Source organism: Myotis nattereri, assembly GCF_964212035.1.
Source record: "Myotis nattereri genome assembly, chromosome: X".
Lineage (NCBI taxonomy): Eukaryota > Metazoa > Chordata > Mammalia > Chiroptera > Vespertilionidae > Myotis > Myotis nattereri.
Window position 1 is genome coordinate 38,830,334 of NC_138078.1, and position 21,127 is coordinate 38,851,460.

The 21,127-nt window shown below is 37.8% G+C and overlaps 1 protein-coding gene and 1 pseudogene across 2 annotated transcripts in view; one reads left to right on the forward strand and one right to left on the reverse strand.

Annotated features, from left to right (window-relative positions):
- The window catches only part of ATP7A (ATPase copper transporting alpha), a gene marked incomplete at its 3' end in the record, with an annotated part of 177,092 nt that overhangs the window by 27,696 nt on the left and 128,269 nt on the right, over nucleotides 1–21,127 (reverse strand). The window contains exons 7-16 of the mRNA XM_081080790.1: nucleotides 19,470–19,631; nucleotides 15,792–15,868; nucleotides 15,373–15,598; nucleotides 13,719–13,952; nucleotides 11,882–11,973; nucleotides 10,571–10,698; nucleotides 9,259–9,413; nucleotides 8,912–9,046; nucleotides 6,075–6,269; nucleotides 913–1,095 (exon numbers count right to left, since the gene is read on the reverse strand). Coding sequence (XP_080936916.1) covers nucleotides 913–1,095; nucleotides 6,075–6,269; nucleotides 8,912–9,046; nucleotides 9,259–9,413; nucleotides 10,571–10,698; nucleotides 11,882–11,973; nucleotides 13,719–13,952; nucleotides 15,373–15,598; nucleotides 15,792–15,868; nucleotides 19,470–19,631 — 1,587 coding nt within the window. The remainder of the gene's footprint in view (nucleotides 1–912; nucleotides 1,096–6,074; nucleotides 6,270–8,911; nucleotides 9,047–9,258; nucleotides 9,414–10,570; nucleotides 10,699–11,881; nucleotides 11,974–13,718; nucleotides 13,953–15,372; nucleotides 15,599–15,791; nucleotides 15,869–19,469; nucleotides 19,632–21,127) is intronic.
- LOC308510761 (glutathione peroxidase 1-like) lies at nucleotides 17,908–18,647 on the forward strand (annotated as a pseudogene). The gene has a single exon. The product of its transcript is annotated as a glutathione peroxidase 1-like (transcript).

Genomic DNA, 21,127 nt, shown 5'->3' on the forward strand with positions numbered 1-21,127 from the left:
GAAAGGCACGTTTGGAGAATCTTAAACGGAAATAAGATTTGTAACCCTTAGTTTGTAACTACTCAAACTCTCTTTTTCAGAGGTCTTTTTGAATTTCCTATTATTTCTAAATATAATTTAATAAGTACCCCCCCCAAAAAAGTTAACTGCATGTATCCCTTGATCTAGCAATTGCATTAATAGACATTTAACATAGAGATAAACTTGCAAAAGCTAATAAGGATGTTAACTGTATATTGTAAGAGCCAAAACCCAATTGTATAGTAAAATATAATATAGCCATTAAAAACAATGAGGCAGATCTATATGTCCTGATATGGAAAAATCATTTAATAAAATTGAAAAACAAGGTACCAAATATTGGTCATTGTGTGACCTTTCTATGTAAAGTTTAAAAAACAATAAACACATGTATTTTGTTATATGCATTAAAAGTAGTTAATAGATGCACAATAGTGAATATACTAAAAAGTACTGCATTGTACACTTATACAAGGGTAAACTTTATAGTAGGTGAATTGTATTTCAAAAAACTGTTATTTTAAAAGATTGTTAACAGGTTAACACTTCTTAAAGTTTGGAGAGAGAAATTATAAAAGTAGGCAGGGAATAAGACTTTCCCTTTTCCTTATGAAACTCTCTGGTCTGAAGTTTTTTACCATAATTTGTATTACTTCTTTTCTTTAGTCAACAGGAGTTATCTATGTAGCATTATAATTAATTCCTGTTTTCACCTTTATATTTCTCTATATGAAGAATCAGACATATTATAAAATAAAATAAGAAAATACAAGTCTCTCTAAGCCTTATATCAACTATCTACATAAATCATAGTCAAATGCATTTGGATTTGGTCTGAGTAATTCCAATAGTAGATGACTACATTACTAGTAACAAGAGGAAAAACTGTACCTGCTTGCAGTATTTGGTTATGGCTGCTCCTAGAGGGTGTTCACTGTGACTTTCAGCAGTTCCCACAATGGCCAGGATCTTATTGCGTGATATTCTGTTACTTTCCACTAGAACCTTTATTTGACTCACTACTGGGGTTCCATGGGTAATGGTTCCAGTCTTATCAAATACTACTACCTTTACCTGTAAGAAAATTAAAATACAGTACACCTATATGACTTGATAATCCTTAATATCACCTTTCCAGAAATGAGAAAAAAGTTTACTTCTTAATAAGGTTGGACTTAATAAACTGTCTTTGGGAGAATAAGGGAAGAAATACCTTTAGTTAGACCTACCCCCTCCCCCTCCACACACACACACACTGCAAATGTTTAACCTACTGTGGATACATGTTAAACACCTAGAACTAATTGTTAAAAGTTGACTGTTAATAGTTAATTAAGAGATGCCTCTAGTGCCTCCAGGGAAAGATAAAGACTTTAAATAGCAATGAGTTACAGATCTATAGGGGAAATCTGGGCATTAGGAAGATTATTATAAAAGAAAGGTAAACAAAACCTGCTGGGCTGCTTTGACTTTATTGAAAACAGAGCTTAGGGAATCAATGAGGGAACTGCAGCCCAGACAGGAATAAGAAGAGTTTGCGATTAAAAAACACAGTCAGGAGAAACTAAGGTGGCGGCATACGTAAACACCTGAAATTGCTGCCTCGCACAACCACTTCAAAAATACAACTAAAAGACAAAACGGACATCATCCAGAAGCACAGGAAGGATGGCTGAGTGGAAATTCTACAACTAGAAGGAAGAGAAAAGCATACCGAGACTCAGAGGAGGTGCGGAAGTAAAATGCAGAGGTACGAAGGCGCACGCGGAAAGGGCTGGCAACTGAGGACACGGTTGTCTTTTTCAATCGGGAGGGAGACACATGCTCCCGCTCTCAACTCCAGTTCCGGGCGAGTCTCTGGGGACCCAGACTCATATGGGGAGAAACTGGACTGTCTGGCATCGGGTGGAATTTGAGGGCGGCTTTCTCTCAGAGGTGCTTGCAACGATTACCTCGGGACACTGAGACCCGGGGACTCTTAGGGTAGGACTGAGGAGCAGCCATAGCTGCTTGCTCCGCCCTGTTGATCCTCTGAGACCTCGCCTCACCCAAGCTGTGTGCAGAGGCTTTTGCATATGAATGACCTGGCCCTTTGCAATCTAAAATTGCCTAACAAACTGCAGCTGGATCAGAGAGACTCTGAACATCCAAAAGAAGGCCCAAGGCCCCACAGTAACTTGCACTGCTTCACAGCTGGGCCTCATCTGGGCACCTCCAAATCCCAAACAAAGAAGAGGAATCCAGCATGGATGGAACAGGAGAGCATTATGCTAAGTGAAATAAGCCAGTCAATGAAGAAAAATACCACATGATCTCACTCATTCAGGGATAATAGAGACCATTATAAACTTTTGAACAATAATAGATACAGAGGCAGAGCTGCCTCATACAGACTGTCAAACTGCAGCGGGAAGGCTGGGGAGGGTTGGGGGGCAGGAGGAAGGGGGGTAAGAGATCAACCGAAGGACTTGTATGCATGCATATAAGCATAACCAATGGACATAAGACACTGGGGGGTAGGGGAGGCCAGGGGATTGTCAAGGGTGGGGGGGGAAAAAGAAACATATGTAATACCCTTTGTAATACTTTAAGAAATAAAAACAAACAAACAAACAAACAAATAAATAAATAAATAAATAAAGAGAGAGAGAGAAAAAAAGAGAAGAGGAATCTGCAGATCTCTCCATAGCTCCTGCTGGGTAGCCTCAGGCAGAAGCTAAATTAGCACCTCCTTAGAGATCCAAGAGCCAGTGTACCCAGTGGTCAGAGTGGGACCATCCAGATTACAACTCCTCAGATCCATAAGAGACACACTCAGGGGGCAGACTCAGTGAGCACCAAAGCCCCACTGAAGCAAATCCTGCCCCAGAAGGGTGTCTCCAGCACAGAAGTTCTCCCACCGTAGACACATCTGATTCTCACAGCCAATTGGCCTGGAGGTCAATTCCTCCCAGTGATATCAACTACAATCAAGGCTTAACTACAAGACTGTGCATACAGCCCACAAAGGGGTGCACCGAGAGTGTCCACCTCAGGTAATTGGGGAGGCTTAGCTATTGGGCCCTATAGGACAGTCAGCACAGAAAGCCACCCTATCAACACAAGGAAGCAGCCAAAATGCGGAGACAAAGAAACAGGTCAGAAATGACAGAAATGGAGGAAAGCAAACTACTGGATATAGAGTTCAAAACCACACTTTTAAGGTTTTTCAAGAATTGTCTAGAAACCGCTGATAAATTTAGTGAGACCCTCGATAAATCTAGTGAGACCCTCAAGGATATGAAAAAGGACCAACTAGAAATTAACCATACACTGACTGAAATAAAGAATATTATACAGAGTTCCAACAGCAGACTAGAGGATCACAAGAATCAAGTCAAAGATTTGAAATACAAAGAAGTAAAAAACACCCGACTGGAAACGCAAAAAGATAAAAGAATCCAAAAATATGAAGATAGTGTAAGGAGCCTCTGGGACAACTTCAAGCATAGCAACATCCGAAATATAGGGGTGCCAGAAGATGAGAGAGAGCAAGGTATTGAAAAACTATTAGAAGAAATAATGACAGAAAACTTCCCCTATCTGGTGAAAGAAATAGACTTACAAGTCCAGGAAGCGCAGAGAACCCCAAACAAAAGGAATCCAAAGAGGACCACACCAAGACACATCATAATTAAAATGCCAAGAGCAAAAGACAAAGAGAGAGTCTTAAAAGCAGCAAGAGAAAAACAGTTAGTTACCTACAAGAGAGTACCCATATGATTGTCAGCTGATTTCTCTACAGAAACTATGCAGGCCAGTAGGGAGTGGCAACAAATATTCAAAGTGATGAATAGCAAGAACTTACAACCAAGATTACTTTATCCAGCAAAGCTATCATTCAGAATTGAAGGTCAGATAAAGAGCTTCACAGACAAGAAAAAGCTAAAGGAGTTCATCACCACCAAACCAGTATTATATGAAATGCTGAAAGGTATTCTTTAAGAAGAGGAAGAAGAAGAAAAAGGTAAAGATACAAATTATGAACAACAAGTACATATCTATCAACAAGTGAACCTAAAAATCAAGCGAATAAAAAATTTGATGAACAGAATAAACTAGTGAATAGAATAGAATCAGGGGCATAGAAAGGGAGTGGACTGACAATTGTCGGGGGGAAAGGGGTGTGAGGGGTGCAGGAAGAGACTGGACAAAAATCGTACACCTATGGATGAGGACAGTGGGTGGGTAAGGGCAGAGAGTAGGGTGGGAACCGGGTGGAGGGGAGCTATGGGGGGAAAAAACAGGAACAACTGTAATAATCTGAACAATAAAGATTTCATTTAAAAAAAAAGAAAACACAGTCATCTCACGGTAAACTCAAAAATACAAACCTTGATAAATGAATAGCTTGAGGAACCGAGATGAAAAAATATGACAACTAAATAGAAAGCATGATTCCTGACAAGAGGAAAAATAGCTATAAAGGCCCAGCCAGTGTGGCTCAATGGTTGAGCGTTGACCTATCAATCAGGAGGTCACGGTTGGATTCCCGTCAGGGCACATGCCCAGGCTATGAGCTCGATCCCCAATGTGGGGCATGCAGGAGGTAATCAATCAATGATTCTCTCTCATCATTGATGTTTCTATCTCTCTCTCCCTCTCCCTTCCTCCTTGAAATCAATAAAACCATTTTTTTAAAATAGCTATAAAGCAGCGGTTCTCAACCTGTGGGTCGCGACCCCTTTGGGGGTCGAACAACCCTTTCATAGGGGTCGCCTGAGACCATCGGAAAACACATATATAATTACATATTGTTTTTGTGATTAATCACTATGCTTTAATTATGTTCAATTTGTAACAATGAAATTGGGGGTCACCACAACATAAGGAACTGTATTAAAGGGTCGCGGCATTAGGAAGGTTGAGAACCACTGCTATAAAGGATATTATGGTGACAACTGAGGAAACTGGAATATGGACTACTGATTAGATAATAGTATTATATCAATATTAATTTATTGATTTTGAATTTTGTACTGTGGTTATGTTAAAAAATATCATTCTTCTTAGGAAAGGAGGCCGATATCTGCAGTAAAGGATATACAGAAATTCTTTTTTCTTTTTTAATATATTTTATTGACTTTTACAGAGAGGAAAGGAGAGGGACAGAGAGTTAGAGACATCAATGAGAGAGAAACATCGATCAGCTGCCTCCTGCACACCCCCTACTGGGGATGTGCCCGCAACCAAGTTATATACTCTTGACTGGAATCGAACCTGGGACACCTCAGGTTCGCTCTATCCACTGAGCCGACGCTCTATCCACTGAGCCAAACCAGTCATGGCTATACAGAAATTCTTTATACTATTTTTGCAATTTTTCTTTAAGTTTGAAATTATATCAAAATAAAAAATTCCTATAAAAATTGATAGCCTATATTCACTAGATGAGGTTCCAAATCTGTTCTAAACTGTGTTCTGTGTTTAGTACATGCATGAATCTCTATATAGTTCATATCCTCATAATAAGAACATACTAGAAGGAACATGGTTTTAGTTGAATTCAAGCAGCCTTCATTGAGATTGTTATGAAAATCCTAATATGAGAGAGACAGGGATAGGATTATATTTCTGAAGTCATAGTTGTAAACTGACATCTGGTGGCAGAAAGGCAAAGAAACTGTAATGTAACCACAAGTGCTACCTCACGGTGCAGAACACAAACATGGAGTCACACACAAATAGGTTAGAAGCCTGAAAGACCTGGGCAAACACCTCCTCTGTCTTCCTGCCCCAAAGACTTTTCTAGTCTGAGCAGGGATAGGACTCCAGATTTTCCACATCAGCATCTGCTCTACAAGTGTAGGACTCTACTAGTTTTAGAGGCCTTAGATAAGTAAGGCCAACCTGGAGCAGAACCAAAATAACACCTGTCCTACCTCGATCCTCAGGATAGTGCCAGAAGCTTGGCTTATGGACCAGGTGGAAATAATTTAGAACTCTGTGTTTCTCAGTAGGTGTGCTATTGCCAGTTTGGATGGGACAATTCTTAGTTCTGGGGACTATCTTACCTTATGAGCCATCTCCAACGGCTCGCCACCTTTGATTAGTATGCCATTTTGAGCGCCTACTCCTGTACCCACCATCACAGCAGTTGGAGTCGCCAGACCCAGTGAACATGGACATGCAATGCACAGAACTGTGATAGAGGCTTGGAAAGCAAAGCGTATTATTGTTTCTGTTCGGGAGATACTTCTGTTGTAGCCCTTTAGAAGAAAGGCATGAATTTTGGTTACTAATTTAGAGCTATACAAAACAAAGTTTAACTCTACTGAAATAAAATCTCAATTTTGAAGTCATACATAATCCTACTTAGCTACCAACTTGTATGTTTTAGTTACTATTAAGAAAAACTTCAAAATAATTTTTATGAATAAAAGAAATTGTGACATAACTGATAAAGAAGTCACAGTCCCAAATCAAGATTTCAATTTTACTAACTTATAGTTACAAACTATGGAGTGAATATAAGGAACATAAAAGTAGCTTTTTTGCCTCATATTAACAGTAAGTATTTTTATTAGGGACTTTCAAAAATAGCTACAAACATAGGACCTAATTCTCAACAAATTTGATCATAATAAAAAGGAATTCCGAATCTCTGTATACTGAGACCTACCTTCCACACTCCTCTCTGAAGACAATGAAAAAAAAATCACTCCACATGCAAAGGGAGCTTAATTACATTTCAATAAAATTCTTTTGGATGTCACTGTGAACTGAATATATCTGGTAGTATAGCTCTTTTTAAAAAATATATGTTGTTGTTGATTTTAGAGAGAGAGGGAAAGGGGAGAGGGGAGAATGGAGAGGGGAGAGGGGAGAATGGAGAGGGGAGAGGGGAGAATGGAGAGGGGAGAGGGGAAAGGGGAGAGGGAGAAACATCAATCAGCTGCCTCCTGTCCGATGACTTTAACCAACTGAGCCATATCGGCCAGGGTTATTTATTTAATTTGTTTAATTAATTTATTTGTTAATTCTCACCCAAGAATTTCTTTTAGAGAGAGTGGAAGGGTGGGAGAGAGAGGATGAGAGAGACATCGATGTGAGAAAGACACATCGATTGGTTGCCTCTTGCACATGCCCCCACTGGGGTTGGAGATTGAACCTGAAACCCAGGTACATGACCCTGACCAGGAATTGAACCTGTGACCCTTTGGTGCATAGGCTGACACTCTAACCACTGAGCACCACCAGCCAGGGCAGTATAACTCTTAATGACATTGAATATTTGCTTGTGTGGGTAAATATGATTGACTATACTAGGAAAAATCTCCTAAGATCCCCTGAACTCATGCTACACATTCCAAAATACCTCCCAGCAATTCTTTTCAATGTTTACTTAACCAGTATGAATCAGTTAAAGAACTTTTTTTTGTTATACTAATGACCCTACTATGGAATAGGTACACAGCTGTTATGATTCTACTTGTTCTTTAATTGAAGGGCCAAACAGCATGGATACTACAGACAGTCCTTGGGTTACGTCGGACTCGATGTATGTCATTTCATGGTTATGTCACCATCTCCCATTTATTTATATAAAAAAAATTTCCATCATTTCGATGTATGTACATATGTGCTTTATGTTTTTTATTATGTATTTTCCACAAGTAAAGGTCAGGAATTGTTATATTTATTTTAATTTTTTTTTTACTGTTTCACTTCATTGCTGCTGTGTGTGTGCTCCATGTGAGTGACGTAGGTGCTTATGTAGGTGGGTTCCGACTTACGGCGAAAATCACATTATGTTGCGCTGTAGGAACGGATCTCCCACATAACCCGAGGACCTACTGTATACAGAACAGCATTTTTTAAAATAAAGAAACACAACAAAATAAGACTTTCTTAGCAATAATGGTTTTACAGTGCTAGTTTCTTACTAAGTTCTCAAATACTTAAACTAAGTGTTCAGCTATACAGTAGCAGAGTTGGAAGGGACTTTCATAAACATCTAATCTTATGTTTTCATATATGTCACATGTGCATGTTTTAACCTACATTAATTCCAATCCTGCAGCTTAGGTATTATCATCACTATATCACAGATGACAAACCAAGGCTAAGAGAAGTGACTTAAAGGTTATATCTCTAAAATGAAGCATAATCCAGGTCTACTTTATCACTTTATGACATAATACCTTAGAGACTATCATAGAACTAGGGAGAAGCAGGCACTAATATTCTTTTAAAATATTTTTAATTGATTTTAGAGAGAGAGAGAAACATTGATGTGAGAGAGAAATATCCAATGGGGATCTAATACGCAACCTGGGTGTGTGCCCTGACCAGGAATTGAACCTGTGACCTTTTGATACGGGACAATGCCCAACCAACTCAGCCACACTGGCCAGGGACCAATATTATCTTATATTTATAAAGCATTTAATAAAGCACTGTTTCTAATATATAATCTTATTTAACTTTTATAAGTTAGGCAGGATGGATTAAAATCTCACTTTATAGATGAGGAAAATGAAGCTCATCAAGAAATTACATTGACCTAAGATCAAACAGATGGTATGTGGCAGAGCTGAGATCCCAATGTTTTCCTCAATATATCTAAAGTCCTTTGTGATAGCAAAAAAAATGCTGGAAATGAGACTAGGGATAAAATGTAAAAGTTAACTGCCTGCTTTGGGAAAATCACATGTAATAATGAAAAAAATCTTTCTAAAAGGAAATCTTTTATATTTACAGGAATGCAAATGTTTATTCTTATCACCCTCCCACTCCAGTCCCTTAAAGGTACTAGTAATTATTAAGGTTATTTTCCAATTAATTACTTATGCAAAAAATTCACAAACTGTTTTACAAATGGTAAAGAACTGTTATATGTCACACTTACAGCAAAGTAGGTTTCCACAACTTGAAAATTCAGAAATCCAATTATAATCCAAACCAAGAGGGTAACAATGGAAACGATAACAATAAAAGGAACAAAGTAGCCACTGAGTTTGTCTGCAAATTGCTGGATAGGAGCCTAGGATTTAATAATAATAGTAATAATAATGGCATATATATAAGTCAAAGTCTCCTTTTTATAATAAATAGAGCACAAACAGAGCTTTTTAAATAAGTTCCTTATTAATGCAATTAGAATTAATTAAAGGAAAATATGAAAACTAAATAAAGATTTATACTGAGGGAGCTTTAAATAAAATACTTTCTGATTCTCCTAGGGAGTTAAGTTACCTTTGACGTTTGTGCCTCCTCCACAAGTTTTACAATTTGAGAAAGGGTTGTGTCTGCTCCAACATGGGTTGCACGGATAAGTAGTGACCCATTCTGGTTAATGGAACCAGCAATCACTGTACTGCCAGATTTTTTAGCCACAGGCATTGCCTCCCCTGTATAAGGAGTAAAGATAGATTTAGGGAGTATAAGTAAGCACTATCTTGAAATATACCATTATTTGTTCATTGTCAAAAAATATCTAGAAAGAAAAATTCTTACTTCATGAAATAGAATCTGGACAAATGCCCAGGTGAAAGTTGCCCTATCTCCTTATGTCAGTTCTGGGTCAAACCTAGACATACTATCTTAAACTGGAAAAACCTAATATGCTAGCTCTTGTTGGAAGATCCTTTTGGAACTCTATGCTAGTCTTAGATCATTTTATTCTCAGCCTATTCCCAAGGAACATTTAGACATGTGGGAGGGAGTTCTTGTAATAACTGCTGGTGGGTGATGGGGTGCTGCTACTCTAATTTAATGGGCCAGGGTCAAGAATACTAAGTGTACTACAATGTGCAAGCGAGTCCCCCAGAACTAAGAATTGTTCCATTCACACCTACTAAGAAACAGAGTCCTAAATTATTTCCACCTGGTCCATAAGCGGAGCTTCTCCTGTCACTCTCCTAAGGGTTATGTTGGTACTGCTTCAAATTGTCCTTAGTTATCTAAGACTTCTAAAACTACTCTCTTAGAGCAGACGCTGATGTGGGAAACCTGGAGTCCTATCCCTGCTCAGACTAGAACAGTCTTTAGGGCAGGAAGACAAAAAGAGGTATTTGGTCAGGTAAATTTGCCAAAGTCTTACTGGGCTCCACAGGAGAATTAGACAATTTCCTGTGGTTATATGTTCGAATAATTAAAAAATTTTAGTGAAAAGAGCCTTCACTTAGCATAACTAAAACCACAAAGTAAATCTGCAGAAATGGACTTAATACAGTCTTTAAAAAATGTTTGATTTTTTTTTTTTTTTTTTTTAGAGAGAGAGAAAAGGAGAGGAAAGAGAAACATTGATCCTACTGGGGATCGAGCCCACAACTGGGGCATGTGCCCTGATCCAGCATTGAACCAGCAACCTTTTGGTGTGTGAGACGACGCCCAATCAACTGAGCCACACCAGGCAGGACAATTTAATACCATCTTAAAATAACTCATTCTCTTTGCTCATTATTTACTCTATAAAAATTTCTATAAAAAGCTCTTCACCTTTCATGCCTATTTTTCATTAACATTTTGGATTCACTTCACTTTCATGACCCTCTGAAGAACATACCTGTGATGAGGGACTCATCTACCATAGAATGTCCTTCAATAACACGACCATCCACTGGAAATTTGCCTCCTGGAACCACTTTAATGATATCTCCACGTTGCACAAGTTCCACATCCACTTGTTCTTCACTGGATATGAGTTAAAATAAAAAGCATTATGATAATATGCCTCTCATGCTGATTTTCCCATACAAGCTTTTCAGTTCACATCAAGCTATGGCTTCAAAATTGTTACCAATGGAGGCTAGAATCAACATTTAAGCTAGGAACTACAATGTCAGTCCTGTTAACTGGTAAGGAACAGCTCAATTTCTGGTACAAAGTAGGCACTCTAAATATTTATTGAATAGTCATTGATTGAATAAATGAAAACCTTAGAAAATAATGTAATGGATTTTATTTAACTAAAGAATTTATTTATTGTATAAATTTGTCTAAAGAATTTTATGAGTATACAAATGAGAAATACAAAAGAATGAAATCTAGTCAAGCCTTTAGCTCTAACTTCTCATTTACAGGAAACACAGGAGTTATAAAACAAGTTAAATGACACCACACAGAAGCAAAGACAAATCCAAACTGGGATATTATACAGGACAACTGATGGATGTTTCTTTAACAGGTTAATTGTGTGGAGAGGGAGAAGGGGGGAGGAAGAAAGGAGTGTAAAAAGAAGGATGAGTTGTTCTAGATCAGTGGTTCTCAACCTTCCTAATGCCGCGACCCTTTAATACAGTTCCTCGTGTTGTAGTGACTCCCAACCATAAAATTATTTTTGTTGCTACTTCATAACTGTAATTTTGCTACTGTTATGAATCGTAATGTAAATATCTGATATGCAGGATGTATTTTCATTGTTACAAATTGAACATAATTAAAACATAGTGATTAATCACAAAAACAATATGTAATTATATATGTGTTTTCTGATGGTCTTAGGCGACACCTGTGAAAGGGTCATTCGACCCCCAAAGGGTTCGCGACCCACAGGTTGAGAACCGCTGTTCTAGATTAAAAGAATCATGCAGTCAAATGTAATGCCATGGACCCTGCTTGAATTCCATTTCAAACAATGAAACTTAAAACATTTCAGAACAGGAGAAATGTGAATATAGACTGCATATTAGATAATATTAAGGCGTTTTTGTTCATTTTTAGATGCAAAACAATGTTAGAGTTATAAATGTGAATAATTGTTAAGTCTGGGAGATGGATTATGTACATTCATTATACTCTACTCTCTACTTCTGTATATATTTGATATTTTCATAAGGAGGAAAAAGTGAAAAGTGGGAAGAATAACGATAAATACCTCAAGAGGATATTATCAGAGTCAATAGTTACAATAGTTGCTTCTGTAGCTTGTAGTGAAATTAGCTTGGCAAGAGCCTCTGATGTTTTGCCCTATAAATTAAGAAAACAATCAACAATGCTATGGAAGAAAAAGCCCAGGTCTTACCTAAAATAAAGATATAATCTTTAATATTTACCCACAAGACAGCTTTAGAAATATTAATTAGTTCAAGTCAGAAAATATTTTACTTCAAAAGTATGGAGTACACAAAATATAAAATGTATAATTAGCTATAATTTATAAGTAAATAATGTAAATTAATAAGAAAAACATCAGGAACCCAATAGGTACACAAGCAAAGGACATGACTAGGCAATTCATTTAAGAAGAAATATAAGCCCTGGCCAGGTAACTCAGTTGGTTAGAGCATTGTCCCACTACACCAAGGTTTTGGGTTCAATCTCCGGAAAAGGCACATGTGAGAAACAACCAGTGGGTACATAACTGGGTGGAACAACAACAAATCAATGCTTCTCTCTCTCTAATAAAGCAATTAAATTTTTAAAGAAGAAATATAATATCTGATGTGTGGGAAAATGTTTATCCCTGCTATTAATGCAATAAATGCAAACTAAAGCAACTCTATTATACCATTTAAAAATTTTAGATAAGAGCCAGTGCTGATGAAGTTGTAGTAAAACTACTTTACTAACATACCCTTGCTGGCAAGAATTGTTTCAACTTGTAGCATAAATTACAGAAAGCATTATGTCTTTTAACCATATGCTTTGTAATTTATCCTAAGACACTAATTCAATAGAAATGACATTAGACATGAATATGTTTAATGCAGGGTTATCTAAAATTAAAAAGTGGAGCCCGGCCGGCGTGGCTCAGTGGTTGAGCATCAACCTACGAACCAGGAGGTTCTGGTTTGATTCCTGGTCAGGGCACAGGCTCAGGTTGCAGACTCGATCCCTAGTGTGGGGTGTGTAGGAGGCAGCCAATTAATGACTCTCATCATTGATATTTCTATATTTCTCTCCCTCTCCCTTCCTCTATGAAATCAATAAAAATATATTTTTTAAAAATTGGAAACTATCTAATTGAGAACAAAACCAGAATGGTTTAGTAAATCATAGCATGTTGGTTGGATATATTATTCAGAAATGCCAAATACATGTCTCGACTATAAAAATGGGGAAAAAAACTATACAGTGTTAAGGGTACAAAGTGGTATGTAATATTAACTTTGCCACTCTGGAAAATATAAACATATATGGAACAGAATTATAAAGTGATTTCCATTATAAAGTGATATTATGGGTAAATTTTTTTCCATCATTATTTTAAATCCTGTGGTCACATCAATTTTTCGTGATATAAATAAAAAAATAAGCCGAAACCGGTTTGGCTCAGTGGATAGAGCATCGGCCTGCGGACTGAAAGGTCCCAGGTTCGATCCCGGTCAAGGGCATGTACCTGGGTTGCGGGCATATCCCCAGTAGGAGATGTGCAGGAGGCAGCTGATCGATGTTTCTCTCTCATCAATGTTTCTAACTCTCTATCTCTCTCCCTTCCTCTCTGTAAAAAATCAATAAAATATATTTTTTTAAAAAAAATAAGTACTTCTTAAATGCCTCTCTCATAAAATAAACATGGATGTACTCTACAGTATTAATTCCATAAATTTGGTAAATCTTCTAAAGGAATACTTAAAATATTGCCAAACACACACACTTATTTCAGTAAATGATTACATAAATCAATTTCTATTTCTAATAACTTGTGTAGAAAATATTATGGTCATTTAGCTACCCAAGATTTTAACAACTGTCACCTTTTCTGACTTTACCTTTGCTATATGTTCCAGCCACCGGCCTAATGCAATAAACACAAACAGCATAGGAGGTGTGTCAAAGAAAGTAATAGGGTTCACTTTGGCTCTTTCATACATTGCAACCAGAAGAATAACCAAAGAGTAGGCAAATGCAATGGTGGTGGCCAGCACAATCAATACGTCCATATTTGCAGTTTTATGCTTCAGTGCTTTGTAGGCATGAATGTAGAAATACCAGCCTCCGAAAAACTGTAATATAGAAACAATAATCATTGCTTTTTTAAAAAAAAATACTGAAATTCACATATAAACCTCAATAGCTAAGATACAGTATCAATGTTAACTTCCTTTGGCTTTTATCTAATCCATAAACACTAAAGAGAGATTTTTAAGTTGAAACAATAGTTTGCATTTTAGCAGATATGTGTGCATAAAAATTCAAATTGGTGTACAAGCCCTTGGCAGCTGCCCTCCATGGTCCAATGGATATTCCATAATATAAACTCAGATGGTTCTTAGAATTTTCTTTTTGATCCCAGCAAAAACAAGAACTAGGAAAAGAATTACACTCTTTTGAAAAGGATTTTTCTATAGAAAACTTATCTCTCCCTTTCCAAAATTAAACCTAAGTGGTATACCTAAGCTATTAGATCTGTTGGCTGGTTTTTTGGTAAACATAACCAAAAAGCTTATTTTTCATTAGTATAGAGAAACACACTAAAATTTTTCAAAAATCATTATTGCCTTTTACAAGGATCAGAAAAAGGAATGTATTTATTAGATGGAAGTGTTCCACAGTAAAAGTTTATCTCAGAAGAAGAAGTGAAAACATACACAAAGTAATGAATTTAAGTGCTGGGGAAAAGCAATATAACTAATAATATAATAATTATTATAAGTATTTTATTTTAGATAACGAACTAATAAATAAAATAAAATATATTTAGTATCATTAATATAAATATAATTAATTTTAAAATATTAAATATATAAACAAAATGTATTTTTTTAATTATAAGAGAAATTTTATTTAGAAAGTTACAGAGATAGAAGAAGTGAGCCAGCTGGGCTACACAGGCTCAGGATATCTTATTGTTATAATAATTTAAAATATAAATTTATATACAATAGCAGATATGAATACAAATTAAACTCTTATCTGCTTTGTCACTAAACAGTATCCTTAGGGGTTATGCGGAATTTATTATTTACTTTAACCACTCAGTTTAAGATTATTTTTATAAAGCATCCAGCATAAAATGATAGGCTTCTGGCTAACATCTGCTTGCCAACTGAAAATAGCCTTGCTTGCCACATTTTATTATTATAATTATTATTTTAATCCTCATTTCCAGAGGATATTTTTTCCATTGATTTCTAGAGAGAGTGAAAGGGAGGGAAAAGAGAGACGAAAGGAAGGGAGGAGGGGGAGAGAGAGAAAAATAAATTACATGAGAGACACATCAATTGGTTGCCTCCCACTAGCACCCTGACTGGGGCTGGGGATTGAACCTGCAACCAAGGTATGTGCCCTTGACTGGGAATCGAACCCACAACCCTTTGGTCCACAGGCTGACGCTCTAACTACTGAGCAAACCAGCCAGGGCTGCCTGCCACATTTTAGCTAATTTTCATTATTAACAAATATACTTGCTAACATTTCACTTGCCTGTACAGGTACACACAATAAAAAAGATAGCAAATTCATAATGGACAATCCTGGCAGAATCTGTCGCTCCAGGAACATAGAAGTATGAACGTTGACCATTTCTTCTTGACTCATGTTCTGATTATGATGAAGAGTTGCAAGGTGGTGGTCCATAACCATCATATATATCATTAGTCCCATTACAGGTATACAGAAAAAGAGGCTCACAAGGAAGGACCGTCTCCATCTTATGTAGAAAAGAAAAATCCTTTTAGTAAGTAGCTAGAGTTTAAAGATTCTATGTAGTATAGGTAAATACAAGTTGAGACCAATCCACTGAGAATAAGGATGATATTGTAAAAACTGACATGCTCAGAGGATATTAAATTTGTAACAAAGAATCACAATCTGTTTTTCACTGACACTCCAAAAGTACTTACTGTCTTATTTCTCGTTTATGGTCTAGATGGCTTGCTGACCGATCCTTCTTGACCAAAGAAGCTTCAAAACCTAAGCTCTGAAGGAAATTCATGAGAAAACAATTATTTCATTGAATGTATAAATATTAAATAAAGAAATCCTAAACCATAGTATTATCATTAAGAACAATTCAATTCAATTACTGCGTGCCAAGTTACTATAGGGGAATATAAAAATGGAGATGTGATTCCTTTCTTAATTACCTTTGTTTATAAACTTTCATCAAAGAAATGAGTACCTCCTCAATTCTTATTAGTGCCTATCCTACTGTTCTCAAACTAATGATTTCACTCAAGTGCAGCTGTCCTTAGTAAAGGTTGTTTTGTTAGTGTCCATCATTTTTTAAATTTTCCCATTTAAACATCATTTTTATTTTTCAAGTACAGTTGAGATATATAACTTATTAAGCAATCATCCAGATAAATCTGGCACCCTTTTGACAGCACATACAGTTATTAGAATATTATTGACTCTGTTACCTATGCTGTACTTTACATCCCCATGACACCAAAAAAGCCTTAACAAATTCAAGAAGATTGAAATCTTATAAAGCATCTTCTTGGATCACAATGGCATGAAACTATAAATCAACTACAATTAAAAAAACCTCAAAGAATTCAGACATATGGAGGCTGAAGAGCATGTAATTAAGCAATGAATGGGTTAACAATGAGGTCAACGAAGAAATAAATAATTTCCTGGAAACAAATGAAAATGAACAATAACAACCCCAAATCTATGGAACACAGCAAAAGCAGTCCTGAGGAGGAAGTTCATAGCATTATAGGCATGCCTTAAGAAATAAGAAAAGCCTGGCTGATGTGACTCAGTGGTTGAGCATATTACGTCTTTATTATATAGGACTAGAGGCCCGATGCACAAAGATACGTGCAAGAATGGGCCTTCCTTCCCCTGGCTGCCAGCACCGCCTTCGCTCCGGCCCAGAGCCACCTTTCTGCTTTCGCTCCAGTCTGGAGCAGCCTTTCCACCTTCCCATGCTGCCCTGAGGCCCAGAGTGGCCAGGGGCAGTGTGGACCACCTGCATGGTTGCCATGGTGATGACACAAGCGTCCCACCCCACTCCCTGGCTGCTTGGTACCTGCACGCATGCGAGCTGCCCACAGGCCCGCCATCTTTCTCGGGTTAATTTGCATACTCACTCCTGACTGGCTGTGGGACATGGCGGTGAATTTACATATCTGTCTGTTATTAGTGTAGATACTTGCCTAGCCTGTCTGTGTGGCTTAGTGGTTGAGGGTGGACCTATGAACCAGGAGGTCGTGGTTCAATTACTGGTCAGGGCACATGCTCAGGTTGCAGGCTCCATCTCCAGTAGGGGTCGTGCAGGAGGCCGATCAATGATTCTCTCTCATCACTGATATTTCTCTCTTTCTCTCCGTCTCCCTATCTCTCCCCTCTTCTCTAAAAATCAATAAAAATACATTTTAAATAAAAGACACAAGAAAAAGCTAAAATAAAAAAATCTAACCCTACTACTAAAAGAATTAGAAAGAGAACAAGAAAAGCCCAGAGCCGTGGTCGGCAAACTGCGGCTCATGAGCCACATGCGGCTCTTTGGCCCCTTGAGTGTGGCTCTTCCTAAGCCTTAGGAGTACCCTAATTAAGTTAATAACAATGTACCTACTTATATAGTTTAAGTTTAAAAAAATTTGGCTCTCAAAAGAAATGTCAATCGTTGTACTGTTGATATTTGGCTCTGTTGACTAATGAGTTTGCCAACCACTGGCCCAGAGTACTCAGCTGGTGTGGCTCAGTTGTTTGAGCATTGTCCCATGTACCAGTAGGTCACTGGTTTGATTCTCATTCAGGACCTGTGCCTGGGTTGAGAGCTCAAACCCCAGTAGGGAGCATGTGGGAGGCAGCTGATTGATTTGTCTCTCTCATCGATGTTTCTCTCTCTTCCTTGCCCTTCCTCTCTCTGAAGTCAATTAAAAACATGTTGTAAAAAAAGATTATATTCATTAAATTAAAAATGTAAATGAATTAATTTTTTAAAAAGTAAAGCCCAGGTGTTCCTGTCCCCAGCGCTCCCTATTCTTCTGCAATCCCCACGCCATGTGCGCTGCTCAGCTGGCGGTGGCCCCACATCCGTGCACGCTTTCTCTGCGCACCCGTGGCCTGCGGGGAGCCCGTTAGCCTGGGCTCCCTGCGGGGCAAGGTGCTGCTCATTGAAACCTGGCCTCGCTCTGAGGCACGAGGATCCGTGACTACACCCAAGTGAACGAGCTGCAGCGGAGCCTTGTGCCGCGGGGCCTGGTGGTACTCGGCTTCTCCTGCAACCAGTTCGGGCATCAGGAGAATGCCAAGAACAAAGAGATCCTGAATTCCCTCAAGTATGTCATGGAACTAGAAATTCATGGTGGCAGGTTCGAGCCCAACTTCACACTCTTCAAGAAGTGCGACGTGAATGGTGCAGGAGCACCCCTTCTTCATCTTCCTGTGCCAGGCTCTGCCCGCACCCAGTGACAACGCCACTGCGCTCATGACAGACCCCAAGTTCATCACCTGGTCTCCCGTGTGCCGCAACAACGTGTCCTGGAACTTTGAGAAGTTCCTGGTGGACCCGGATGGCATGCCTGTGCACAGGTATAGCCACCGCTTTCCGACCATTGACATCGAGCCTGACATAGAAGCCCTGCTGGCCAAGGCTCCCAGCAGTGCCTAGGGCACCCCTACTCACCCACCCGGCCCTCCGGGGGGTTTATCCATGAAGGTATTGCCTCTAAACCTACATAGAGGAATGCCTGATGTCCAGCTAAATCCCCCCACATGGGCCCTGGTCCTGTCCATCCCAGCCTCCCCCTCCCACACCACGGTTTTTCACAATAAGTTGTCCAGTGCCAGCTGAAAAGGAAAAGGGAAAGGGAAAAGGAAAGGGAAAGGGAAAGGGAAAGGGAAAGGAAAGAAAAGAGAAAAGAAAAGCCCAGAGTAATTAGAAGAAACGAAATAATCAAGGTCAGAGTAGAAATAGAGACTAAAAAAAATAAAAATACAAAAGATCAATGAAACCAACAGCTGGTTCTTTAAAAGGTAAACAAGACTGATGAAAATTTACCCATACTTATCAAGAAACAAAGAGAGAGGACCCACATAAATAAATAAATAATGAGTGTGGGGCATGCAGGGAGCAGCCAATCAACGATTCTCTCTCATCACTGATGTTTCTATACCTCTCCCTTCCTCTCTGAAATCAATAAAAATATATTTTTAAAAAAGGGTTTGGTCGTTTAAATTTCTTACTTTAACTTAAAAATATATCTTTTGCTTTGACCTAACAAACAATAAAGTGTCTAGCAGGATGCTTCATTTCCTTCATGATTAACATAAATTTTACTCATAGCAAATTGTATTTCACTTCCATTTTCTAAACATTGTTAAAATTCCTTGTGTTTCCACTTTAAGTCGGCTCTGGATTTATAGTGTCAGTATGCCTTTGCCTACCACTTCCTGAAAAATACCATTAAAAAGGCAGACAAATTTACATTAAATTTTGAGCCAGATGTTATCTAGCATAACCAAATGTGTCAGATTTTTTTCATTATCTCTGTCTGATACAAACAGAAGCAACTCAAAGATGTGTTGAATAAACAGTTAAGAACACAGAAATTGACACTTACTTCAATTGTATGGATAATATCTCTGGGACCAATAATTTCTGGATCATATTTAACATGTGCTTTGTTGGTTGCCAAGGCCACAGAGCAGTAGAATATACCTCTGTGCTTTGTGAGGGTAGACTCTATTTTATGTACACAGGAGGCACACGTCATTCCTCTCACCTATTAAACACAAAAACGTTGTTATTCAGAAATATAATTTTCCTCCATTAAACATGAGTTACTTTAAAATAACTTTTGTAACATGGGATTAACACACAAGATCTTTCTGCACTATTAATATCCTTTACATATGACCATTAGAACATTTTTAGAACACTTTTTATATCACATTGAACAAGGATAAGGTTGAGCTGCAACAGGTTACACAGAAGAGGATCTCATTAAAAATCTCTTTCTTCCTGTCACTGCTCATTGTACAAAATTTGACAAATCATTGTATCTTGTATTCAATGTCTTGCTTCCCTCTAGATATTTCTTCATCCTGATAAATTATACAACCTTTAGTATTACTTTTAGTGACGGTTAATGAATGACAACATGTTCTACATTTGTCTAAAATATTTTTGCCCTATGTGTTTAGTGAGTTTATATATAGTTCAGTTGGATATTAAATTCTAAAGTCATGAGGCAGGAATTTTGGGATGACTGTGTAAGGAGCTCATCAATTCCTTTCCCCTAAAAAGCGATGGTAAAACTGGGGAAACATTCAAAAAAACTATTAAAAGTGATGCTGGAAAGATTGGACAGATACATAAAAAAATAAAGAAACTAGACCACCTTCTCATAAAATATAGAAGAATAAACTCAAAATGGTTTAAAAACTTAAATGTAAGAGTCAAAACCATAAAATTCCTAGAAGAAAACATAGACAGTAAAATTTCTGATTTTCTCTTAGCAATATTTATTCTGATATATTTCCTCGGGCAAGGGAAACAAAAGAAAAAGTAAACGAATGGGACTATGTCAAACTAAATAGATTTTGCACAGCAAAGAAAACCATCAATGAAATGAAAGGACAACCCACAGAATATTACATCTGATAAGGGGTTAATATCTAAAATTTACAAAGAACTTATACAACTCTACACCAAAAAAATACCAAAAACAATCCAATAAAAAAATGAGCAGAGGACTTGAATAGACACTTTTCCAAAGAGGACATACAGATGACTAATAGGGATATGAAAAACTGCTCAATGTCACCAACTGTCAGGGAAATGCAAATTAAAACCACAATGAGATATCACTTCACCCTTGTCAGAATGGCTATAATCAATAAATCCACAAATGACAAGTGTTGGCGAGGATGTGGAAAAAAAGGAACCCTGGTGCACTGTTGGTGGGGATGCAGACTGGTGTAGTCACTATGGAAAAAAGTATAGAGCTTCCTCAAAAAATTAAAAATAGAACTTCCTGCCTGGCTGGTGTTGCTCAGTGGTTGAACGTCAACCCAGGAACCAAGATGTCACTGGTTTGATTCCCAGTCAGGCAACATGCAGGTTCGATCCCCAGTGTGGGGCATGCAGGAGGCAGCCAATCATTGATTCTCTCTCATCATTGATGTTTCTATCTCTCTCTCTCTCCCTCTCCCTTCCTCCCTCTGAAAAATCAATAAAAAACATTTTTTTAAATGGAGCTTCCTTATGACCCAGCAA